Source organism: Amblyraja radiata, chromosome 6 (genome assembly GCF_010909765.2).
Source record: "Amblyraja radiata isolate CabotCenter1 chromosome 6, sAmbRad1.1.pri, whole genome shotgun sequence".
Classification (NCBI taxonomy): domain Eukaryota; kingdom Metazoa; phylum Chordata; class Chondrichthyes; order Rajiformes; family Rajidae; genus Amblyraja; species Amblyraja radiata.
The window spans coordinates 91,224,294-91,242,193 of record NC_045961.1 but is presented as its reverse complement, the minus strand read 5'-3'; the positions used below and the strand labels follow the sequence as shown (position 1 = coordinate 91,242,193).

General features: G+C 44.5%; 1 protein-coding gene across 1 annotated transcript in view; it reads left to right on the top strand.

Annotated features, from left to right (window-relative positions):
• Positions 1–17,900, top strand: part of p4ha3 (prolyl 4-hydroxylase subunit alpha 3) — a 70,775-nt gene that overhangs the window by 39,531 nt on the left and 13,344 nt on the right. The window contains exons 8-9 of the mRNA XM_033023205.1: positions 14,301–14,365; positions 17,059–17,218. Of these exons, the coding sequence (XP_032879096.1) occupies positions 14,301–14,365; positions 17,059–17,218 (225 nt within the window). The remainder of the gene's footprint in view (positions 1–14,300; positions 14,366–17,058; positions 17,219–17,900) is intronic.

Genomic DNA, 17,900 nt, shown 5'->3' with positions numbered 1-17,900 from the left:
GTTTCCTGCATCTAGCATGTTCAAACCCTTACTAATTGTATATGTTTCTATAAGATCCTCTCTCATCCTTCTAAATTCCAGTGAATACAAGTTGAGTCGCTCCATTCTTTCATCATATGACAGTCCCGCCATCCAGGGAATGAACCTACGCTGCACTATCTCAATAGCAAGAATGTCCTTCCTCAAATTAGGAGACCAAAACTGCACACAATACTCCAGGTGTGGTCTCACCAGGGCCCTGTAGAACTGCAGAAGGACCTCTTTGCTCCTATACTCAACTCCTCTCTTTATGAAGGCCAACATGCCATTAGCTTTCTTCACTGCCTGTTGTACCTGTATGCTTACTTTCAGTGACTGATGAACTAGGACACCCCTTTGTAATTTCCCTTTTCCTAACCTGACTCCATTTAGATAATAATCTGCCTTCCCGTTCTTGCCTCCAAAGTGGATAGCCTCACATTTATCCACATTATACTGCACTGCCATGCATCTGCCCACTCACCCAACCTGTCCAAGTCACCCTGCATCCTCATAGCATCCTCTTCACAGTTCACACTGCCACCCAGCTTTGTGACATCTGCAAATTTGCTAATGTTACTTTTAATTCCTTCATCTAAATCATTAAAGTATATTGTAAATATACCAGCACCGAGCCTTGCGGCACCCAACTAGTCACTGCCTGCCATTCTGAAAGGGACCTGTTAATCCCTACTATTTGTTTCCTGTCTGCCAACCAATTTTCTATCCATGTCAATACCCTACCCCCTATACCATGTGCCCTAATTTTGCTCACTAATCTCCTGTTTGGGACCTTATCAAATGCTTTCTGAAAGTCCAGATACACTACAACCACTGGCTCTCCTTTGTCCATTTTTCATGCAATATCCTCAAAAACTCCAGAAGATTTGTCAAGCATGATTTCCCTTTCGTAAATCCATGCTGACTTGGACCGATCCTGTTACTGCTATCCAAATGCACCGCTTTTACATCTTTAATAATCAACTCCAGCATCTTCCCCACCACCGATGTCAGGCTAACTGGTCTATAATTCCCTGCTTTCTCTCTCCCTCCTTTCTTGAACAGTGGGATAACATTAGCTCTCCTCCAATCCATAGGAACTGATCCAGAATCTAAAGAACATTGGCAAATGATCACCAATAAGTACACAATTTCTAGAGCCACCTCCTTGAGTAGGCCCTGGGGATTTATCAGCCTTCAGTCCCATCGGTCTACCCAACACCATTTCCTGACTAATGTGAATTCCCTTCAGTTCCTCCGTCACCCTATGTCCTCTGTCCCCCAGCACATCTGGGAGATTGTTTGTGTCTTCCTTGGTGAAGCCAAAACCAAAGTACCTGTTCAACTCGTCTGCCATTTCCTTGTTCCCCATAATAAATTCACCTGTTTCTGTCTTCAAGGGACCCACATTTGTCTTAACTAATGTTTTTATCTTCACATACCTAAAGAAGCTTTTACTATCCTCCTTTATATTCTTGGCTAGCTTACCTTCATACTTCATCCTTTCTCCCCATATTGCTTTTTTAGTTATCTTCTGTTGATCTTTAAATGTTGCCCAATCCTCAGGCTTCCCGCTCATCTTTGCTATGTTGTACGTCTTCTCTTTTATTTTCATACTGTCCTTGACTGCCCTTGTCAGCCATGGTCGCCTCTTACTCCCCTTAGAATCTTTCTTCCTCTTTGGAATGAAATGACCCTGCTTCTTCTGGATTATTCCCAGAAATACCTGCCGTAGCTGTTCCACCATCATCCTTGCTAGGGTCCCTTTCCTGTCAACTTTAGCTAGCTCCTCCATCAAGCCAATATAGTCCCCTTAGTTCAACTGCAATACTGCTACTTCCGATTTTACCTTCTCCATCTCAAATTGCAGATTTGTTTACCTTGAGTTTTACCTTGGTTCCTTTACCTTGAGTTCCCTTATCAAATCCGGTTCATTACACAACCCTAAATCCAGAATTGCCTTCTCCCTGGTAGACTCCAGTACAAGCTGCTCTAAGAATCCATCTAGGAGCCACTGTACAAACTCCCTTTCTTGGGGTCCAGTACCAACCTAATTCACCCAGTCTACCTGCATGTTTAAATCTCCCATAACCACCGTACTACATGCTAATTTTAACTCCTGATGCAACTTGCACCCTCTCTCCAGGCTACTGTTTGGGAGGCTTGTAGATAACTCCCAATGGGGAGTTTTACCTTTTTACCGTTACAATTTCTCAGTTCTATCCACAATCACGCTACATCTTCTGATTCTCACCCCTCGCAAGGGACTGAACTTCAATCCTCACCAACAGAGCCACCCCACCCCCTCTGCCCATCTGTCTGTCTTTTCGATAGGACGTATACCCCTGAATATTCAGTTCCCAGCTCCGATCCTCTTGCAGCCACGTCTTTGTAATTCCCACAACATCATATCTACCAATCTCTAACTGAGTCCCAAACTCACCCACTTTATTTCTTATAGTTCGCGCATTCATGTATAACACTTTCACTTCGGTATTCACCTCCCCTCTCACACCAGTCACTTTTGGCCCTGACCTTACTCTCTTATCCCTTACAGTGAAACTGGCAGGACAACTAGGGTGACGACAGAGGGAATGCAGGGGTTACTTGAAATGAGAGAAATCAACATTCATACCGCTGGGTTGTGAGCTGCCACTCCTTCCCGCTCATCTTCAACCCATATTGATTGAGGGAGAAAAGCTAATTGATAACTAACTCCATGGATAACCCCTGGTGTTACTGCCATAGAAACTGTCCTGTTTAAAGGTTCAATTTAACCACACACTTTTGTGGTTGCCTTGAAGTGAATCATTGTGTTATTCTATCAATTGAAGGCACCAGGAGCTAGACTCTCCACTAATCATGGCGACATAGAAACATAGAAAATAGGTGCAGGAAGAGGCCATTCGGCCCCTTCGACATGGTAGCGCAGCAGTAGAATTGCTGCCTTACAGCACCAGAGACCCGGGTTCGATCCTGACTACGGGTACAGTCTGTATGGAGTTTGTACGTTCTCACCATGACCTGCGTGGGTTTCCCCAGGGAGCTCGGGTTTCCTCCCACACTCCGACAGGTTTGGAGGTTAATTGTTTTGGTATAATTGTACATTGTCCCCAGTGTGTGTAGGATAGTGTTATAGTGTGGGGGGGTCGCTGGTTGACGCGGAGTCGGTGGGCCAAAGGGCCTGTTTCCATGCTGTATTTCTAAACTAAACTGATCTAAACTAAACTAAACTAAACTAAACTAATCTGTACCAGGGCAGGAAACAGACTTCAGTCTCTCAGGCTGCTGCTGGTTAAGGTGGATTCTGCTGCTGCAGGAGTTTTGGCTGCATCTCTGGGCCTTGCCACACCTGGTAGGAGCGGAAGTGCTTCTTTTACATTTGCTACAAATGTCAGAAATGACAGATTGCAAGAAAGATATCCACGGTGTGCTGCCAACCTGCGTTGTTTTGGGGGTTGTCCAAAAACAACTAGTTAGCACTTTATTCGCCAGCTATTCACAGGAATAAACAGTGAAAAGGAAGGCTATTCAATTCAATGGTGCTCCCACCTGATCGCACAACACCACATCACCACATCACCACATCCCCTGAAGCAAAGCATTCATCTACGCCCTCACACCATGTACATTCCTGGTACACAAAAATGCTGGAGAAACTCAGCGGGCGCAGCAGCATCTATGGAGCAAAGGAAACAGGCGACGTTTCGGGCCGAAACCCTTCTTCAGTGTTGATTAGTCATTGTGAAGAAAGGAAATTCTTGGTGGCAATCCAAATCATGCCTTTTGACAAGTCTCTCTCACCTCCTTTGCCTTTGAAAGTGGTAGATTTCCTGCCCAGTTACTGTTTATCTGTGTAGGAAGGAACTGCAGATGCTGGTAAAAGAAAGGTATGAAGACGAGTCTCGACCCGAAACATCACCTATTCCCTTTTCTCCAGAGATGCTGTCGGACCCTATGGGCTACTCCAGCTTTTTGTGTCTATCTTTATATTTCTGTGCAGCTTTCCCTCTGTCACCTTTAGACTGAAGAGCCATAGCTTTCTCCAGTTAGTTTTCCTCACTCTAGAGTCTTCTGCTATTGGTTTCAACTTTGTTTCTCCCCTCTGCACTGTATCTCGAGGTGGAGAATTGTGTCCTTGTAACTCGAGTATTGGACCGGTCAGTGTAGTAGGGCAGGAGGTGCAGAAGCCTGACGTCCCGTACCACCAGGTTCGAGGACAGCTACTTTCCTACATACGCCATGTTCTTGAATCGACGTGCACCACTCTATTCCTACCTTGGCAATGAAATACTATAGACCATCTCTTGTACTACCATGGACTTGTTTTAGAATTGTGCTTTGCACTCATGTCTTGCTTTATGTCTTATTCTTCCAGAATGTATGAGTCTATGTGCCTGTGATGCTACTGCAAGCAAGAGTTTTCATTGTCGGTACACAAAAGTGCTGGAGAAACTCAGCGGGTGCAGCAGCATCTATGGAGCGAAGGAGATAGGCAATGTTTTGGGCCAAAACCCTCATTGTACCTGTAGATTAGATTAGATTAGATATAATTTATTGCCACACAGCCAGGCTGGTGGAAATTTGGGTTGTCTGCAGCGATACAATAATAAAGAACACACAACCACAATAAAACTGTAACACAAACATCCACCACAGCATTCATCACTGTGGTGGAAGGCACAAAATTTGGCCAGTCCTCCTCCATTTCCCCCCCGTGGTCAGGACCAGAGTCCAGAGTCAGTCCAGGATCGGCTCTTCCTCACCAGAGACCGCGGCTTTAAGTTGTTGTAGGATTTAAGTCCCCGCCGCAGCCAGAAGCACCGTAAACTGCAGGGCCGGCGGTCGAAGCTCCCCTCCAGGGGTGATGGTAAGTCCATGCCGGACCCGCAGTAGAAGTCGGCCGCGGGCCGGCAGTGATGGCTTCTTCTTCCCCCGGGTCCCCAACGTGAGATCCCGGGCTGTAGACGCCGCACCAGCTGGAGCTCTGCAGACCGCGGCTTCAGGCTGCGACTTCAGGCTGCCGGCTGCCCCGGACCAGCGAAACGGAGCGCTCCCCTCCAGCGAGGGCACACCCGCTCCACGCCGAGAGTCCACGCTGCGCCCGGGAAAGGCCGTAGCTCACTGTACTTGTACCTATGTCAATAAACTTGACTTTAGACTTTAGACTGTAGAGATACAGTGTGGAAACATATCCTGCCACTCACCGAGTCCGCACCGACCAGCGATCACCCTGTACGTTAGTTCTATCTTACACACTAGGGACAATTTACAATTTACAGAAGCCAATTAACATACAAATCTCTTCACCTTTGGAATGTGTGAGGAAACCAGAGCACCCGGAGAAAACCCACGCGGTCACAGAATGTACAATCCCCATACAGACAGCACCCTTGGTCAGGGTTGAACTAGTGTCTCTGCTGCTGTAAGGCAGCAACTCTACCGCTGCACCACTTTGCTGCCCACTTCACTTGAAGCGGAGTGTATGCCAGCGGAGAAGTATTGGGGGCTTTACTCTGACTTTATGCTGTTGGATGGGGAAAGTGTTGCATAAAAAAAGCACAACAGAATGAGGGGAAAATGGAATTGGGCAATAGAGGAAGAAAGAGAATTAAAACGTCACAATAGACATCATCAGCATTTGCGCATGAAACCATTTTTGGCAAAAGCATACACTTGGCAGCTGATAGGAAAATCTGTTGCTGGTAACCACAGAGCAACAAAACATTATTTTCACAGCCGTCCCATCATAAGCCCAGAGATAAATGAACCACTATGCACACCAAAGCCATGTAGGAGGTCATTCTATTTTGTATAACATTTGCCAGCTCGTTGTGGGATGGTTGCCAATTCTTTGTATAAAACTCCAATAACAGAAACTTCAGCGGCCATTTTCCCGTTGACAAAGTGCCAGTGATGCATGGGATTTCAGTACGTTAGTGATGCTCTACATTTCTCCTCAGAGTAATTTCAACATGTTTCTGTTTGTTGCACTTTATTATCAAGACTTGATATGTAAAATAAAGGGGGTCAACGTGACTGCCCTGTCAATCCAAGTTAACTAAAGCTTTGGTTTTAGGTTTCAGTTGGCAACAGCCATGTCACCAGAACCAGGGGCCACAGTCTTAGAATAGAGGGGAGGTCATTTAAGACTGAGGTGAGAAAAAACTATCATCCAGAGAGTTGTGAATGTATGGAATTCCCTGCCACAGAGGGCAGTGGAGGCCAAGTCACTGGATGGATTTAAGAGAGAGTTAGATAGAGCTCTAGGGGCTAGTGGAGTCAAGGGATATGGGGAGAAGGCAGGCACAGGTTATTGATAGGGGATGATCAGCCATAATCACAATGAATGGCGGTGCTGGATCGAGGGCCGAATGGCCTCCTCCTGCACCTATTTTCTATGTTTCTATGTTTCTGTCACAGAGTCGTACAGTCGTACAGCACAGATAAAGGCCTCTCCGCCCAAATCACCTATGCCGACCCTATGCCCTATCTAATCTGGTCCCTTTTGGCCCACATCCCTCTAAACCTTTCCTATCTGTGTACCTGTCTGTGATAGTGAACTACGTGTGATAGTTCACAGATTGGACGCCAGTTCTCACAACTTGGAAGAGCAGATTAACTGGACAGATTTTCCATTGCAGAGGTGAAAGGATTGTCGGAGAAGATAGTCTTCTGACAAGGCTCTTCTGATTCAGCAACCTGAAACATTAGCTCTGTTTCTACCCCCATAGATGCAGCTCAACCAGCTGGGTATTTCCATCATTTTCTGTGATTTTATGTTAGCCTTCCAAAAAGATGCAAGTGATCTCATGATGTTATTTTGAAGGATGAGAGGGAATTCTAATGCCACATCCCTGCCTCAATCATTGCCACTGAATTAACTGACCATGCATCTCAGTGCTATTTTCTGCTCACAATCAAACTATTGTAACTTCAGGTTACTTCAAACACAATATTTTTCTGACCGAAGAGATAAAATGATACTTGGATTTAACTCCTCCACTCTCTATCTGTAATCATACTGACTTTGCATAGAGAGGCAAACCACTGATAAGAAAGAAAGGTTGGTTAAAGCTAAACACAACGTGCTGGACAAACTCAGCGGGTCAGGCAGCATCTGTCGGGACTCTTCTTCAGACTCAAGTCAGAAATGTCACCTGTCCATTGACTCCACAGACGTGCTGAGTTCCACCAGCACTTTGTGTTTTGTTCCTCATTACAGCAGTGGGGCGGCAGGGTGGTGCAGCGGTAGGGTTGCTGCCTTAAGGGCCTGTCCCACCAGCATGCGACTGCATGCGGCAAGCGCAACCAAACCGGAAGCGGAGGTCGAGTGATCCCGTACGAGTTGACGTGAAGTTCGAGCGAAGTCCGCGGGATGTTCGCGCTAAGCGTACGCCGTCAAGACGCTGCGTACGGCATCGAGGCGGCTGCGGGCCGGCAGGCCGTTGCCGCGCGGAATTTTTGGACAGTGTCTGTTTTTCGGAGTCCCGCGCGATGTCAGGACCAGCTCCGCACAACTCCATACGGCTCCGGCAATCGAAGTGGGACCGGCCCCGCGAGGCCATACGGCTCAAGCGACCACGTTAGGTCGCGCTTGCCGCATGCAGTCGCATGCTCGTGGGACAGGCCCTTTACAGGTCCAGGGACCTAGGTTCGATGCTGACTACGGATGCTGTCTGTACGTTCTCCCCATGATCACATGGGTTTTCTCCAGGAGCTCCACTTGCCTCCCACATTTCATAGCCGTATATCTTTGTAGGTTAATTGGCTTTGGTAAAAATTGTAAATTGTCCATAGTGTGCAGGATAACGTTAGTGGGCGGGGATCAATGATCTGCGCAGACTCGGTGGGCCGAAGGGCCTGTTCCCGCACTGTATCTCACAACTAAACTAAACTAAACTAATCTGCCATTTTGTTGTGACTCCAAGGCTGGTTAAAGGACTAAATGGAAACTCTGCTGCCCCTCCTGGCCTCAACAAGCATTGCTGCTAGGACACCCAGCTTTTTGTCATGGCTGTCCTTGCGTTGTGTGTGGTCTGTCAAATTGTGGTGTTTTAACACCCCTCCCTTTCACCCTAAAATACTGTAAATGTTCTACTAGTTCTATTAGTGTGTTAGATTGAGAGGCAGAGGAAGTTTAATACAGGTCGTGGACTGTGTTGGGGAATAAAGAGAGTCAATGGCTGCCTTGGCAGTAACAGACATGCAAAGAAATATTTGGGAAAGGAATGGTCAGAAAATATTTGAGTGGGAGGTTCTGGATGGAGGTATAAGTCCTGCTTAATAGCAGAAGATGTTGACGGAAATTCTCTGTTAGTGGTTGCAATACCGTTCGAGAGAAGTGGATTTAACATAGAAACATAGAAAATAGGTGCAGGAGTAGGCCATTCGGCCCTTCGAGCCTGCACCGCCATTCACTATGATCATGGCTGATCATCCAACTCAGTATCCCGTACCTGCCTTCTCTCCATACCCTCTGATCCCCTTAGCCACAAGGGCCACATCTAACTCCCTCTTAAATATAGCCAATGAACTGGCCTCAACTACCTTCTGTGGAAGAGAATTCCAGAGATTCACCACTCTCTGTGTGAAAAATGTTTTTCTCATCTCGGTCCTCAAAGACTTCCCCCTTATCCTTAAACTGTGACCCCCTTGTTCTGGACTTCCCCAACATCGGGAACAATCTTCCTGCATCTAGCCTGTCCAACCCCTTAAGAATTTTGTAAGTTTCTATAAGATCCCCCCTCAATCTTTTAAATTCTAGCGAGTACAAGCCGAGTCTATCCAGTCTTTCTTCATATGAAAGTCCTGACATCCCAGGAATCAGTCTGGTGAATCTTCTCTGTACTCCCTCTATGGCAAGAATGTCTTTCCTCAGATTAGGAATGTCTTTCCTCATATTTAGATGGAACCATTTCTGTGCAGGTTTTGGGGGAGGAAGGAATTGTACATACTTTACTCAGTACAGAAGAGCAGGGGAAGGGGGGCCATTAATTGCCGTATGGTTTTCAACAGAAGACTATCCTTGCCATTAATAGAACTGCAGCAAGAGAGAGCAGATGGATGGGAGCTGGCTTGTGCCAGGTTCTTTGGAGATTGCAACATTTTCTCCGCAGCAAATGCCAAGGCTGTTTTGTGTTGGGTTAGCTTTGGTGTTAAGCAGGCAGTTTGTGGAACTTGTAATAAGAAAATACCAACAGAAGCAGGAGTGGCCATTTGGTTTCCTCATGCCTGCTCTGCCTTTCAATAAGTCCATGGCTGATACTTTTGCTCAGCACCGTTACTAATCCCAAGAGGAACATCCTCCCTGCATCCATCTTGTTGATCCCTGTAAGAATGTTCTCAGTTTCAATAAAGTCTCCTCTAAAACAGTCCAAGTGCAGTTAATCTCTCTCAGACGGCAAACCTGCCACCCCAGGAGTCAGCTGATGAATCTTTACACCACTTCCCCTATGGCCAGTAGGGCATTTTTTAATTAACAAATCTAAAGACATTATCGCATCTGCTGTTTACCAAGAGCTTGTGTCATTCACAATTTATATATATTTTTGTTCACTCTATTGGCCGTCCTGAATAGTTTTCTGGAAACATGGAGCGAGAGGGACATAGTTATGTTTAGTTGGTAATAACATCTAGTAAGCCTGACTATGAGCATAAAGTAATATCAGAACAGTAAACCTGCAAGTGTCTAAATTAAAATACAACTATATTAGTTCAGTTTAGTTTAGCTTAGAGATATAGCACGGTAACAGGCTCTTGGGCCCACCAAGTCCGCGCCGACCTGTGATCCCTGTACACTAGCACTATCCTACACACTAGGGACAATTTACAATCTTTACCAAAGCCAATTAACCTGCAAACCTGTACGCCTTGGGAGCGTGGGAGGAAACCGGAGCACTGAGAGAAACCACACAGGGAGAACATGCATACTCCATACAGACAGCACCCATAGTCTGGATCGAACATGGGTTTCTGTTGCCGCTCTTGACTATGGTAATGTCATAATCAAGAATATTGTTTTAAAATTCAATGTGGATAAAGAAAATAATATTGAAATTAGTGTCAAACTGTAAACATGTAGCTTCAACAGTATATATATATTTCTCACGGCTGCAATAACGAACAGTTATATTGACTCATGCAGCAGAGAAACAGGCCCTTCGGCCCACCATGACCGTCAGGTTTCTCTCCTAACGGTATGGTTCACAGCCTATTAGGCTTTGGTGATTCAAGTGGTCGTCAGGCGATACAGATATTCTGGTTCCTGCATCATGAACACTTTCCCATTAGTATTCATTTCATAGTTTACTGTGTCAGACATGATAGGAAGGAATAAATTGTTCACACTGAACATGCTCACCAAGTGCAAGGATTGTTGACTATTCCGTGCAAATAACCTTCTTACCTGTCCACCACTCCACCAATTTTCGGGTCACAGATGACTTACTAATCGTGCCACCTACACTGTTAGATAATCTTTGAAAATGGACAGTGGACCATGAAGAGTATTTTTTTTAAGATCACAATGGTTTCTTGACGAACTGGGGAAGTGAGTCATGGTGGCATTTAACTCAGCGAGGTGCTGCACTTTTCTAATATAAAGCAGGGTAGGACTTGCACAGTAGGGCCCTGGAAGAGTTGTAGAGGCGAGAGACACGAGGGTACAAGTGCATCATTCTCTGAAATCCGAAGCATGAGGAGACACAAGGTGGTAAAGAAAGCATTTGGCATAGCATGGACAAGTTGGGCTGAAGGGCCTGTTTCGTGCGATACATAAATCTATATAAAATGTAAAACTACTATACAAATAAAAATTATGTCTATGTATCAAAAGTAAGCAGTTTTATATATATATTTTTTGTTTTATCTTATAATATCTTATTGCAAATGAAGACTAGACTACTGGAATGAATCACTCCTCGTGAATCATGTGTGCACAACAGTATTTCCAGACTGTTATTGTTTCTGGCATGACATTTGGAACTTATTAAGCAAATGATGAAATATCTCTTCCCATTTCAAGAACCCCTCCATCAGAGAGGGGCAGTTCAGTGCGGTTAGCATTAATCTAATGGGTGTCAGAACTGATGAGCGAACAATTTCCTTGATGCAATGGCTGCACTGGTCCAACATGAAACTTGTTTCCACACTCTCAACCCAGTTCCCAGTCAGTGAAGTGAGGAGATTTTCCCACGCAGCAATGTTACAGCAACAATCTCATCCACTTTCTCAAATGGTTGATATTGGAAAATGGACAAGTTCATGCCATAGAGGGAGTACGGAGAAGGTTCACCAGACTGATTCCTGGGACGTCACGACTTTCATATGAAGAAAGACTGGATAGACTTGGCTTGTACACGCTAGAATTTAGAAGATTGAGGGGGGATCTTATAGAAACTTACAAAATTCTTAAGGGGTTGGACAGGAAGATTGTTTCCCATGTTGGGGATGTCCAGAACAAGGGGTAACAATTTAAGGATAAGGGGGAAGTCTTTTCGGACCGAGATGAGAAAAACATTTTTCACACAGAGAGTGGTGAATCTGTGGAATTCTCTGCCACATAAGGTAGTTGAAGCCAGTTCATTGCCTATATTTAAGAGGGAGTTAGATGTGGCCCTTGTGGTTAAGGGGATCAGCGGTATGGAGAGAAGGCAGGTACAGGATACTGAGTTGGATGATCAGCCATGATCATATTGAATGGCGGTGCAGGTTCGAAGGGCCGAATTGCCTACTCCTGCACCTATTTTCTATGTTTCTATGTAAAGTAATTTTGTGAAAGCAAAACCATGGTGATTGTAGTGATGTCCTTTGGATCTTCCTGACTGTGGATGTGTTCCCTGAAACCCACGGGTCACAAGGGGCTCAATTGGAAGCTTCAGCTCAGCAATGGTATTTTCTCACCCTGTGGACTGCGCTGGCATGACTTGCACATTTTCCTTCCAAAGCAAACATTAAATTTGAAGTTAAATTAATCCAGGAGAAGTTTATTATTTGTAATGCACTGAGTTGTGAGCCAACACATTTTTGTGGATTATGGCATTTGCAATTTTTTAACCTCTACATATATATTTCACCACAGTCTGCATATAAACCTAAAGATGGTTTGCTTGGCACTGTGCAGAGTCTGAAATTGTAGTTGAGTAGCAGTAATGCATTGCATTCTATCCTTGGTTTTCCTCTCCCGCGTATACCCTCCTTGTGTGGTGGGGGCCATTGGGAGCACAGTCAGTCAGTGTGTGGTGGAGCTCATAAGTTCATAAATTATGGGACAGAATTAGGCCATTCGGCCCATCATGTCCATTCCGCCATTCAATCATGGCTGACCTATCTTTGCCTCTCAACCCCATTCTCCTGCCTTCTTCCCATATGCCCCATTACTCAAGAATCTGTCAATCTCCACCTTAAAAATGTCCCTTGACTTGGTCTCCACAGCCTTCTGTGTCAATGAATTCCACAGATTCATCACCCTCTGACAAAATTAAATTCTAAAGGTACGTTCTTTTATTCTGAGAGAAAAGCATCTGGTCCTAGACTCTCCCACTAAATAAATCAAGGAATTATGGGGGAAAAGCAGGAAGGGGGTACTGATTTTAGATGATCAGCCATGATCATATTGAATGGCGGTGCTGGCTCGAAGGGCCAAATGGCCTACTCTTGCACCTATTTTTCTATGTTTCTAGTGAAACATCCTCTCCACATACACTCTGTCCAGGCCTTTCACTATTTGGTAAGTTTCAATGAGATTCTCCCTCATCCTTCTGAACTCTAGTGAATACAGGCCCAGTGTCGTCACTCATATATGCTCAAGCGTATTACATTTATTTAGCACATACAATGTCTGAAGACCGCTGAAAGCAATAAAGAGGATTATGATGGAAATTGGGATATGTAGATGGATTACCAAATGAATAGACAGGATGAATAAGCAAAGGTACAATGAAAGCTTTGCCTGTACCTCGCTGAGTGTGTGCATCTGACAATACTGCAAATGCAACTTGACTTGACGAAGAAAATCCGTTTGTTTTTATTGTCCAAAAGGGTATTGCGTACTTATCCTGTCTGCTTGTTGGTAACCTTTCAATCTCTATTACAACCTTGTTTTTACTGCTTTAAACTGCCTTCAGACATTGTGTTAAATGAATGCAATATGCCTGAGCTCCACTCTGCACTCTTAGTCAGTGCAATATCATTGATATTGATGAATGATCCTTGGGATAATTGAGTTAATGTTTGATAGCCCTGGGCCTGTACTTACTGGAGTTTAGAAAGATGAGGGGAGAATCTCATTGAAACTTAACAAATAATGAAAGGCTTGGATAGAGTGAATGTGAAAAGGATGTTTCCATTATTGGGAGAGTCTAGGACTAGAGGGTACAGCCTCAGAATAATAGGACGTACCTTTACAAAGGAGATGAAGAGGAAATTACTTTGTGAGAAGGTAGTGAATCTGTGGAATTAATTCCCACAGACATCTGTGGAGGCCAAGTCTTTGGGTATTTTTAAAGTGGAGTTTGACAGGTTCTGGATTAGTAAGGGTATAAAAGATTGTGGGGAAAATGCAGGAGAATAGGGTTAAGAGCGAAAAATAGATCAACCATAATTGAATGGCGAAGTAAATTAGATGGACTGAAAGGCCTAATTCTGTTCCTATGATTTATGAACCTATGAACATATAATTTTACACCTAAGATAGAGACAATAGACAATAGGTGCAGGAGTAGGCCATTTGACTCTTCGAGCCAGCACCACCATTCAATGTTATTATGGCTGATCATCCACAATCAGTACCCCGTTTCTGCCTTCTTCCCATATCCCCTGACTCCACTATCGTTAAGAACCCTATCTAGCACTCTCTTGAAAGGCAAGTTGTGGAGGGAATGGGTAGACGCCATCTCACCTGAAACATCGTCTGTCTTTGGCTCCATAGGTGCTGGCTGACCCATTACTCCAGACCCGAGTTACTCCAGCACTTTGTGTTTTGCTCAGGGTTCCAGCACCTGAAGTTTCTGTCACTCCTCCACATAATTAACAATTAAATTGTTGGTGATGTATTTCATGAGAGTATAACTTTGCAATTTTGAAAGTAACTTTGTATTGAAATGTTCATATTGATTACTGGTTGAAACAACATGAATGCACTGATGGACGCATAAGGCTGGAGTAACTCAGCGGGTCAAGCAGCATCTCTGGAAAAAATGTGTCTGGCTTTGGTATCAACCTGCACCTGCAGTTCATTTTCATTACATGGATGCACTGATGCTGCTTTCTTGCCTCAACAGTTGCAGAGGTCAGTAGTAGCCTCGGGAGAGAAGCAGACCGCTATGGAATATCGGATCAGTAAAAGGTAACACTACAAAGGCTGTCAGCAGGATTCTGGGTTAACCAGCTGTAATCGCCTGTCAATACATTGGTCGGTCTTTATCTAACTTTGCTTGTCTTTGATATCATTTAATTTCATGGTGGCCAGTGACAAAAAAAAAAATGCATTGCATTGACTTAAGTTTAATATCGGGTAGCTTAAACCCTTGCCATAAATCTCTCCTATCCTCCTCCACTTTCGTTGTGGCACAGAATTTGTAACAGATACCCAAGTGGCTTGCTTGCATCCGGCCCCTGTGGCACACATTAAGTTGGACATTTTTCCAATCCATTTTATTTAATTCACAGTTGAGGGAGACTGTTGTTGGCATGGTTCCAATATATGTGATCCTTTTGCATTCACTGCCTAATTTAAAGCAGAATGTTCCATGAGATTGAGCAAGTATGAGTGCAGGGAGAGTGGGAAAGATTAGTGCAATGGGTAGAGGCACAGTGTATGCACATTGTGTGCAGCTTAAAGTGGGAGATGCGATGGGGCATGTTTAGTTAGAAAGAAAGAGAATGTCAATATAAACTCAGTTTTAAAGGCGAGTGGGGCCGAAGGGATACTGAAGAGATACTGAGGCTACGATAGAAAATAGCAGGTCAAGTTTAAACATAAAACTACAGTGAAAGCTTGAGCAGAAACACAATATCCAGTCCTATTATAATCCAAAGCATCTCACGAGGGTTACCAATCAAAGGCAGGTGGGAAGGAGGCCAATGAAGGAGGGGAAAAAGAAAGTAAAGCGGATTTAGCGGACTAACACAGACTAGCAGTTTGTGATTGAAAAATCAGATACATTTACAGCTGCAATATAGAGAGTGCAAGAACGCTGGAATTGGAGTCCACGTCATCTGCAGAAACACAATTAAAAATTATTAATTAAATGTGAAACTTTTAAAAAAGCGTTATAGAAGTGCATGTTCCTTCTTTAAATGGAAGACGTTCCCATCCCAGTTATTCCTTCTTCTACATGCTCCCACTCACAGAAGGGGCAGAAGCTTGAAAGCACGCAGCACCAGATTCAGGAACAGATTCTTCCCCTCTCTTATCAGGCTCCTGTGCGGTCTTTCCATAAGCTTGGCTACTGTCCGATTCACCTCTACCTTATTGCAGATCTTGGACTTTGTTTCTGGAACTGATGCGCTACAATGCTGGGACCTATATTCTGCATTCTTTTATCTTCCCTTTTGCTCTATCTATTGAACTTGTGTTTGACTTGATTGTATTTATGTATAGTGTATCTGATCTGTTTGGATGGCATGCAATACAAAGCTTCTCATTGTACCTCGGTACACATAACATTAATAAAACTAAACCTAAGCCTAAATATTTAGTTTAAATACTGATAAATGGTGCTCTCTTTTAAAAACATCTCTTGGAGCCCAGGAGGATGTGATGATCTTATAAAGATGTATAAAATCATGAGAGGAATAGATCAGGTAGATGCATGGAGTCTCTTGCCCAAAGTAGGTGAATCGAGGACCAGAGGACATAGGTTGAAGGGGAAAAGATTTAATCAGAGGGGTAACTTTTTCACACAAAGGGTGGTTGGTTTGTGGAACAAGCTGCCAGAGGAGATAGTTGAGGCTGGGACTATCCCAACGTTTAAGAAACAGTTAGCCAGGTGCATGGATAGGACAGGTTTGGAGGGATATGGACCAAACGCAGGCAGGTGGGACTAGTGTTGCTAGGATATGTTGGGCCGAAGGACCTGTTTCCATGCTGTGTCACTCTATGATTCTATGACAATACATGTTATTTTTCCTTTTAATATTTGTTGAGTGTTTATGTATTGGGTGTTGCTTTGAAATAGACCTAGCAGATGATAGGTAGGGTCCACCTGGAAATGTTCATTCCTTTTAGCACTGCTCCCATAATTATTAACGTGTTAAGGGATTGGGCACGCTAGATGCAGGAAACATGTTCCCGATGTTGAGGGAGTCCAGAACCAGGGGCCACAGTTTAAGAATAAGGGGTAGGCCATTTAAAACTGAGATGAGGAAAAACTTTTTCACCCAGGCAGTTGTGAATTTGTGGAATTCTCTGTCACAGAAGGCAGTGGAGGCCTATTCACTGGATGCATTCAAAAGAGAGTTAATGCCCCTGTCCCACTTAGGAAACCTGAATGGAAACCTGTGGAGACTTTTCCGTGCGGTTCCCGGAGGTTGCAGGTGTTTGCCGGAAGTTACAGGTAGTTGAAGCAGGTAGGGAGACTGACAAAAACCTCCGGGAACCGCACGGAAACCTTGGGTGGGGCGCAAAGTCTCCAGAGGTTTCCGTTCAGGTTTCCCAAGTGGGACAGGGGCATTAGATAGAGCTCTTAGGACTAGCGGAATCAAGGGATACGGGGAGAAGGCAGGAACAGGGTACTGATTGTGGATGATCAGCCATGATCACATTGAATGGCGGCGCTGGCTCGAAGGGCCGAATGGCCTACTCCTGCACCTGTATTCTATGTTTCCAATATAACAGGATACACAATTATTTACTTACCCTTCTTAAAAAAGTTTTTATTTGGAAAAAGAAGGTACAAAGTGCTGGAGTAACTTAGTTGGCCAGGCAGTATCTCTGTAGAACATGGACAGGCGACGTTTTGGGTCAGACTGATGGTTTTTTTCGTACTGTCAGCCAGACTAACTGACTGAGTTATGTGTTTGTATATTGTTTCCCAGCGCCTGGCTCAAAGAGACAGTGGACCCGGTGATCGGCAAGCTGGACCTGCGGATTGCTCATCTCACCGGCTTAAACGTGCAGCAGCCTTACGCAGAGTATCTCCAGGTCGTGAACTATGGGATTGGAGGTCACTATGAGCCACACTTTGACCATGCAACGGTGAGTTTATAGAGGGCACCACGAGTGAGGCTGGTCAAGGAGTGTGCCGGATTGAAGTGAATAAAACCAGATGGATGTATTAACAAGGAACTGCAGATGCTGGTTTACAAAAAAAAGACGCAAAGTGCCGGAGTAACTCAGCGGGTCAAGTAGCATAGGAGGTTGGGGAGATACAGGTGAACCTTTGTCGCACCTGGAACGACTGCTTGGGTCCTTGAATGGAGTCGAGGGTCAAGTAGCATGTCTGGAGAACATGGATAGGTGACATTTCGGGTCAGACTGATCCGTATCAGATGCATATTTAGCGGTTTGGGCAGATTCAGGGGCCAGATACAGAGCTCAAAATAAATGCTGGCAATGAAGGCAGAGATAACACGAGTCAAATATTCCTCCAAGGCTGCAAGTAGACGAGTGTTAGATGGAGAGTCTTTGGTTAGGGAACAGAGCAGATCACTTGGGTTGTAATCATATTTAATGGCACGAACATCGAGCCATTTACAGTGTATAGACACATGATAAGGGGATAATGTTTAGTGCAAGCCCATATGCCTCTAAACCTATCCTACCCTTCTACCACTCTAGACGTTTCTTAAATGTTGCATAGTACATGTCTCAATTACCTCCTTCAGCAGCTTGTTCCATATACCCGCCACCCTTTGTGTAAAAAACGTTGACCCTCGAA